This window comes from Gavia stellata, chromosome 11 (genome assembly GCF_030936135.1).
Source record: "Gavia stellata isolate bGavSte3 chromosome 11, bGavSte3.hap2, whole genome shotgun sequence".
NCBI lineage: Eukaryota > Metazoa > Chordata > Aves > Gaviiformes > Gaviidae > Gavia > Gavia stellata.
In genome coordinates, this window is record NC_082604.1 from 17,267,311 (window position 1) to 17,275,626 (window position 8,316).

Genomic DNA, 8,316 nt, shown 5'->3' on the forward strand with positions numbered 1-8,316 from the left:
TGGAGCAGAACAAAGCTGTTACAAATTGCGGAGGGAAAGAAGCCCACCTGCACGTGGGCCCCCGAGCTACACCCGGGCTGCAGAGCTGGCACCAGAGAGGGGGTCAGCTCAAGCGTGGCAAACGTAAGAGCCAGATTTGCCTTCCTTCTGCTTTGCATCTGGCCCACCTCGCGCAGCCAGAGGAGCACCAGCTCTTACCCACTGGGTACAGAAATGCTACTGGCCAGGCTGCATCAGCCTGGCAGCACGGAGGAGACAGCTCTTGGCTCTGCTTATGGGGACAGTGAAATCCATGAGCTGTGTCAAGAGAAAGGCAGGGGAGGAAGGAGGAGAGCAGGCAACGTCTGAATTGTGAGCTCCACTGTAGAATGTGTTTCAGTTCCCAGATAATGTGGCGCTGTTCACAGATTTCAGCTTATATAGGCTTTTCCATATATCTATTTTTATTCCCGAAGCATTCCCCGTTGCTGTATGACGGAAAAAAAGACTGGACAGCATGGATGCTCACAGATATGTGAACGCATTCACATTCTGGTTGTAATCTTCCTAACTGTCCAGCTTGCTAATGCAACCTCTGCTCTGAGAGCCAAGCTGGGACACCTCCTCTCCCACACCACCAGCTGCAAGGGTTAGCTTTGTGGCAAGTTTTTGCAAGTCAGAGTCGTGCTGAAATGGGAGGACATTTGACAACAACGGGGGACCCAGGACAGATGGGGAGAGGAATATAAATCATGTACCTGCCAAAATAACCAACATAAAAATCCAAACGTAAGTGAGAAGAAGGAATAAAGGAACAAGTTCTGGCCTCTTATTCCAAAGGAGTGAAATGCTTTTTCCCTGGTGCTGGAATCTGGCACATACAGGTATTGAAGGAATAAAGCTGAGACAAGCTCTCTCTGCATCCTCCTTCCTATATGCATATTTTAGAGCATAAAATTACAGCACCGGGGCCAGCAAGGAGGCATTCCCCATCCCTCCAGGTATCCAGGCACCATCCAACCTCCCACCACACTGCTCTCCCAACCCTCTGAAGTATCTCTTACCTCTGTGTTCCCATAAGGCACTTTGGGGTAGTGCTGCCTGACCCAGGGTATGAGCCTGCTCGAGCCCGGATCAGCGCAGTACCCATCCCTGCTGCACGCTAGCTAACGCTTAGATGCGGGATACCTGTGCAGAGCCCCAGAGGTCTGGAAGGAAAGAGCCCTGAGGTTTTCAGATGCAAGCTTTCCTTCACAGACTCTGAAGGCATCAGGCATGGGCAAACTTGAGCAAGCACAGCTCTTCCTATGCAATACATCAACAATTTGAACTCGAGCTACATCCAGAGACATGGAAAGAAAAGTCACAGGACTGCGTGCATATAGACCTGCCCTCTGCCTTGCACAGAGGCACTGTGTTAGAAACTTAACCTCTCACCCCATGGCTCTCTGCTTCACCTCCATGCAGCATCTCCCACCTTCCCAGCTTAATGTTTCCTGATCATTTCAGCACCCTGCACGCTTCCACCACTGCAAGTCCTCACAGCCTTACTCTCCACGACCCATGTTATTCTACATCCTTAACTGCTCCTACAGAGAAGGTGTTCCCAGTGACAGAAACAACTCCGCACCTACTTGAAGAGCTTAATCCTCTCTGTTTGTCCTTCCCTGCTCACCACAGCCAGGCAGGCAATGGGAGCAGAAAGCAGGACCCTACCCAGCACCAAGCCCTCCCACCAGAAAGCCCTTGGGCTGGAGCGATGCTCTCCATGCAAACAGGAGGGGCTTTTCCTGCAGGAACACAAGACAGCAAGTAAATCTGCCAGAGCTGCCAAAGGCAACCTGTTATAAATGGCCCTCTAAGTTATGAGATACGGACTCTCCACAGCACAGTTAATAAATAATACCCCACGATCCTTCTGTGTATGGAAGTGTCAGTTCAGTAGCAGTTCTGCTAATCCAAGAAGGGCTTCAATTAAAAATGGAGTGTCAGAAAATAGTACTTTTTAATTACATAACAAATTTTCTTTTTTTAAAAAAGACAAGGAGCTTGCTACAATCTTCCAAATCTAGAACTAAAAAGCATTTCCTAGAACAACAAAGCTAAATGCATGGAACAAAAGCCATCATTTTATAAGAAAATAAGATCTGTAAACAAAAACAGAATTTTATCCAAGCATTATAACAAGCTACTCACAAAGCAGAGGCTAGGATGGCAAGAGAGAGCATGCATGCAAGAGTGTATTTATACTCCAGCTTACAGTAACATCCTCAGGCCCCGAGATCAGGATCCTGTTGTGCCAAGCACCGTTCAGAGACACTCCAAGAAACCAGCCCAGGCTGAGGAACAAGCACTGCCGTTGTAACGAGGGGAAGTGACACTGGCACAGAATAAGGGCCACCTGAAGCACTGGAGCCCCGATGGTCTCTCCCCCCCCCCCCCCCCCCCCCCCGCCCCCTTCCCCTTCAGGAAAGCATTCCCACCACCCAGTTTCCACCCAGATACCCCCCCCAAAATCATTCGCATAAGGGGGCAGCTGTCCCCAACAAACACACAGCAAAAGGCATCTTGCTACCAGCATCTAATCGCTTTCAGGCGGTTTTCTTGGACGCGTCTCTTCCACTTTATTTTCCTGCTGCGGCTTCAGTCTGACCCCTTCCTCTCTCCCCTTCCATTTCAAAGGTCTGTTCGACAGCAGGAGAGAACAAGTAGCAGAGGCTCACGCATTTGCAATGCGGATGAAAATTAGAGTTGCATTCGTCAGCGCACGTAGCGGTCCAGCTAGGGATACCCAAATTTCCCTGGCCCAAAGGAGGGAATTTAAGCAAACCCCTCCGCGTTCCGGGTACCGGAGGCACGGCCAGCCCGGCTGCAGAAGCGGCCGAGACACGTACCTGCGGTCCGGCAGTTCGCTCAGACTTGCCTTCACACCGTTTGCCTCCTTTACCGAGGGACAGCGGAGGGGTCCCCCGGCCCCCGCAGCAGCACAGGCGCCACAGCGCCCGCTCGCCGCCTCCGTCCCTCGCTCCCCTTACCGCCGGCCCGGCGGGGCTGGACGCGGCCGCGCACGCCCGCTCTCACCGTGCAGAGGCGCCTCCGCCCGGGGGACGCCCCGCGCTGCTGCCGCGGCGCCGCGAAGGCTCCTCGGGCTCTCCCGAGCGTCTCTCCTCCGAGCTTTCCCTTTTTCCCCCGCCGGCCGACCAGCGGGGGCTGCTGCCGGCTCCGCGCCGCCACCGCCCGCCTCCCCCCGCGCACCGCCGGGGCTGGAAGCCGCCTCCTCCGCCAGAAACTTTCCTTCCGAGTGCGGGAAGTTCACGGCCGGGGCGGGCCGGGCCCCCTCTGCCCCCGCCCCGGCGCGCCGCGGAGGCCGCGCCTCCCTCCCGCCGCCCACGCCTACAGAAACAGGCGCGTACCCCTCCCACCCCCACGCACCGTGGCTCACCTGAGAACGCGGAGGGCGCGCACAGCCACGCCGCGCTCTCCGCTTCCTCCTCCTCCTCCTCTTGCTCAGTCCGCGCCCCCCGGCTCCGCCCCGCCCCGCGCTCACCGGCCGCCCCTTTCCCCGCCGGTCGCGCTCCTCAGGCGGGCGGGGAGGGTTCCCCCGCCCGCCGTGCCTACGGGGGGCGCCCCCGGCTGCAGCGCGGCCCACAGCCCCCCGCAGGGGGGGGGGTGTCGCTCTGGGGAACGGTCAGCAGCCGGGGTGGGGGGAATCCGGGCGGCGGGTGAGCCACGGCGGGTCTGTAACGCGGCAGGCTGCCGCGGTGTCCCTCTCGCAGTTTGCGCGGTCCTGCTGGGAGGAGGCGGGTTCCGCGGCCGTGCGCGGGCCACGGCTCCCCCTCCTGGCCTGAGCTGTCCCGCCGGCTTGAAGCTGCTGGCGGCGGAAGCGCGGGCGGGCGGGCGCGGAGGCAGCGGCCTGATCTCAGGGCCCCATCGCCCCGGCGGCCAAGGGAGGTCTGGAGCCTTTGGAGCCAGCCCGCTGCTTGGTTGGGTGAAGCAGGCTGGCGTGCACAGCCCTAACGCTGCTGCAGCCCCCTCCGCTCTCTGCGGGTCGCTTGTCCCCCAGGAAAGCGAAGTTTCCCCTTCTCCCCTCTATGGCACGCTGGGAGTGGAGGGCTCCTTGGCGAGAGCCGTGGCCCTGCGCAGCGCCCTGGGTGCTGCCATGCCACCTCGTCCCAGAGAAGTGGCACCTGCTCAATGCACTGTGGTAAATAAAACACGTATCTGCTGGGGTGGGACGTGCCCAGAGGTGCTGGGGGCACTGCTCTGCCAACGGCTGGCCCTTCCCGCCACCATTTTATGGCATCTCCAGGGGCTGCCCAGCAGACCTGGCACAGCGCTGTTGCCTCAGCAACATCGACACTTTTTGCTGTATCCCTGCCACGGATGCAGCCCGGATGAGACTGAATGAAGCTGAGGAGCGGGCACCTGAAATGGACTCCAAGGGAAATAATAGTGAGGCTGAGGAGTGCAAGAACAATCTGCAGAAATTTAGGCTGCCGTTTTCTCCTGGAGAATGCGGCCAGTGATAACCAGTGCAGCCCCTAGAGCAGGAGTGCCCTTGCCCCAGGCAGGGAGGAACGCTCTCTCTCCTCTCAGGCTGGCCAGGAGGCTCTTCCATCCTGGCAGCGTGTGACCTGGCTTTATTTGTGCTTTTTGTCACCTCTTGGCAGCCTGACAGCAAAGCGATGTGTCTGGACACGAAGCCTTTAGTGCCAAGGAAACTCCCATCAGTTCAAAGTGCTGCAGCACCTTTTAGCACTATTGGCTACAACACTGCATCCACGTTGGACTGAGTTCAAGATTTCGGTCGTTATCCCCGGGAGGTGGCTCGAGGATATCTATCTAGCAGACTAAATTTCACTCCACCCCGTGAAGCTCCTCTGCAGCAAACCTGTCCTGCAGAGCAGGGCCTGGCCAGTTGCACCCGGCACAACCTCTCACAGCCACCACTGGCACGTATCTCCCCATCTTCTCCGCAAGGCTGCGGGAGGTACCGCTGCACACACACTGCTGCTCTGAAAGGAGGTCCTTGTCCGTATCAGCTCACCCCAGCTCATCAAGGTGGGCACACCTGAAGCTCTCCCCCACCCCGAGGAAGAGCGGCTGTGGCCTGGCTGTGCCACAGGAGCTGCAACGGGAGGCCAGCGCTGCTCCGGCTGCTCCGGCAGGAATAGCTCTTCCTCCTGCACCTCTCTCCCCTTCCCTCCTCAGGGCTCTGGCACAGCAAAATTAGGCAGAAAGTTTCTTACCTCAGCAGCTTTCTTGTCCTGGTGGTGAATGCCCTTGAAAATCTGCCTACTTGGCTTGTTCTTTGAGTCAGCTCTACACAAGCCATCTCTAACCCAAATCCATCCAAGTATTAAAGTAACTTGTTAAGGCAGAGCTCTGTGTAGACTAATTTACCCCACTCTTAGGGCAGATTAGTCCGTGTTTTGCTCCATGCTACCTGCACTGCTCTAGGATCCAAGCTATCTTGTCTGGAGCTGCTTTAGGTATCTGTACACTCGGCTGCAATACTGAATATAGGGAAAACTGGAATAGCAAGGCACATTTTGTGAGCTGTATTTTCCAACAAATGCACAGAAAAATGTGTGCTTAAAATCTTCTGGTGAAACATGACAGTCCACTTTTCTCACAGAAGGTGAAATAACAAAAGGATTGCGTATTTTAGTCATGATATTTAATGCAGCTGTGGGAGTAGCTCAGCTGCTCCAGTGATTGTTACAAGAATTAAATAGTAATAATAATAAGACCTTGTTCTACGTAATATCTGCCATTCATAGATACAGATCTGGGATAGGACATGTCATTATTCTTGTTTGGGAGGATCCAGGCACTGTTGCAATACTAGTAATGCAGGTTAACAGTCATCAACACATACACCCTAGGAAATTCATACCGTTCCAAAATCCTAGCCTGCCTCCACCGGTGCAAATTAGGGTCTTTAGGCCAGTGTCATTAATTTTCTCTGATTTTGATGGAAAGCCAGAATTCAGCTTTAGACTTCATCAAAAGGCTCATGAACTAAGGTTCAAGACCAAGTTTCCAGAGATTGTTTCAAGGCTACAGCTGATAGCAAAGCCCCATGCCACACCTGCTTATTGGGTTTTCATGGGAAAGGTTTCAGACTCTTTTTGCTTATAGATTAAAAGAATCGGCAATTCCCTACTGTAAAATAAGGGTAATGTTGCTCACTTGGGCTCAGTGCTGTCCTAAAGATTATTTTTGTATTGCTATTTTTTCTCCCATCCTCTCTCCACACTTGTGCATGCTATTTCTGTGCAGGTTAAAATGCAACACAGTTACACCCTAGAGTGAATTATACTACAGTCTGAAGAGCAATTCAGTAAATAGAAAACATTTTTTAAACATAAAAAAGCAGCGTTGTGCCACAATTTTTGGGCAGGGAGCAAAGAGTAGCATTACTATGTGAAACCACGGGGGGGACTTAAATAGCAGAGGAATGTGTTGGTGTTTAGCCAGGACACTGGAGCTGCTGGCATTGTGACTGCTGCGAAAATATTCCACAGATCTCCAGTAACAAGTGGCTAAAGGCCTCGGTTTGCTGCTGCTCTATTCCCGTTAGTCAATTTAGAGCTAGAAGCACAGGAGGAGCCTGGATCATACAGCCCAGTTCTCTGCCATTGCAGGCACAATGTTGTTTACGGTCCTTTTCATGGAAGGACCATGCTCCAACTTAAACCAAGTTTGTGTTTTCTGCCTGTTACTCCTTCTGGGAGATTCTCCTAGACTGTCATGTCCCTGATGGTCAGTAACCTTCCTGTCATTTCCATCACCACTTTATTCCCCCATGTTCTGGCACCAGCATCGGCTCTCCTTTCAGTAGCTGTTTTGCTCACTGCTCCTTACTCAGGTATTTTTATGGAGATGGTTCTTGCCTCCTTTTCCCCCTGAGCTACAAAGGACTGGCTTTTCAATCTTCTTTCCTAAATGACTCTCAATTCACCTCAGACGTCTTCCCTCCATCTGCTCTGGTTTCAATTAATCTTAAAGTGCATATGGATGACCAAAAGTAGTTATAGTATTAAATGAGAGGCAGTCTCACTGATGCTTCATACAATGACATTAAAGTCCCTGTTTCTCACTGAAACATCTCACCTGATAATCCCAAGATTGCATTTATCTTTCCGCAAATAAGCTGTAGTGGTGACCTCATATTTCTTCTCCATTTTTGCTTGCAATGGTAAGTTCCCAGGCTGGTTCAGAAACTTGCTACTATTCCCTTGTCAGTTCCCAATTCTCTTGTATTTGTCCCAACTGCCTGCACGCAGTTTTCTGATTTGTTTGTTCTTAGCCAGCATTTCTGATACTGGGAGATAAGGTACTTTCATAACCTCTAAAAGACATGTTCCTGCTTGTTACTTTACTCACACCCACCTAACCCATTTTCCCTCCTTCCTAGTTCAGGAAACAAGCCCTAGACTACATATAATTATAGTCTGTGTAGTTATAAATGAAAGTGCCTTCTGTATTTTACACCTACGTTTTAACTGGCATTGAGAAGAGCACGCCTGATAACCTAAGATACAGGACATCATAGAAGAAACCGAAGAATGACAGACATTTCTAACATAGCAGCACATGGACCTCCCATCTGCTTCTGTCAAGGAAGCAGAGGTTACCCACACACGGGTGTAAGGGCTGAATATTTTCTGCTGAGACCATTTTCCAGTGAGGAACCTGAGCCTGGCTGTGCAGGCACGCATGGCTTTCAGACAGGTATGCACTGCTCATTCACCAAAATGCACGAGGAGTTGCAATTGTATCTGTGTCAGATGAGCTTGACTAACACAGATTGTGTATTCTTTGCCATATTGACTATGACCAAACTAGGTCTCAAATCATCTCACTCCCCAGTGAGGCATGTTGTGTAAACCTCTATAAAAACCCTGCACAGCGAGGAGGGATTGGAAGCACAGCTACGTTATGATTTCATCTACGTTTATTCCTGAGGATATAGCAAATAGCTGTTGTCCATGTTCATGTGCTAAATATCGTTAGTGTCTCTTCCTCTGTGTTACCATGGTGGTAGGACTACTAATGCAAACGGTTCTCAAATGAAAACTTGACCTTACATGACTTGCACCTAAGTCCATTCAAATCTCTGTCACAAATGTTTTGATAGAGCCTAAGGCCAGAGATATTTTCCAGTCCTATGAGTCTGTGTTTCATACGAGCTAAAACTATTTCAAATCAGCGATGGAGAGGAATATCTTTGCATCCTGCTAAAGGCTTCAACTTTTGGCAGGTATCTGACCCACAAGTACAGACGTGTTGGACACGGTTTGTGTTTAGGATGCCTGAACATCCTTCTGC

At 52.1% G+C, this 8,316-nt stretch overlaps 1 protein-coding gene across 1 annotated transcript in view; it reads right to left on the reverse strand.

The window, feature by feature from the left end:
• Positions 1-7,169, reverse strand: part of IL1RAP (interleukin 1 receptor accessory protein) — a 53,820-nt gene extending 46,651 nt beyond the window's left edge. Inside the window, 1 exon segment of the mRNA XM_059822861.1 lies at positions 7,099-7,169. Within this exon segment, the coding sequence (XP_059678844.1) occupies positions 7,099-7,169 (71 nt within the window).
• Positions 7,170-8,316: the final 1,147 nt, after the last annotated feature.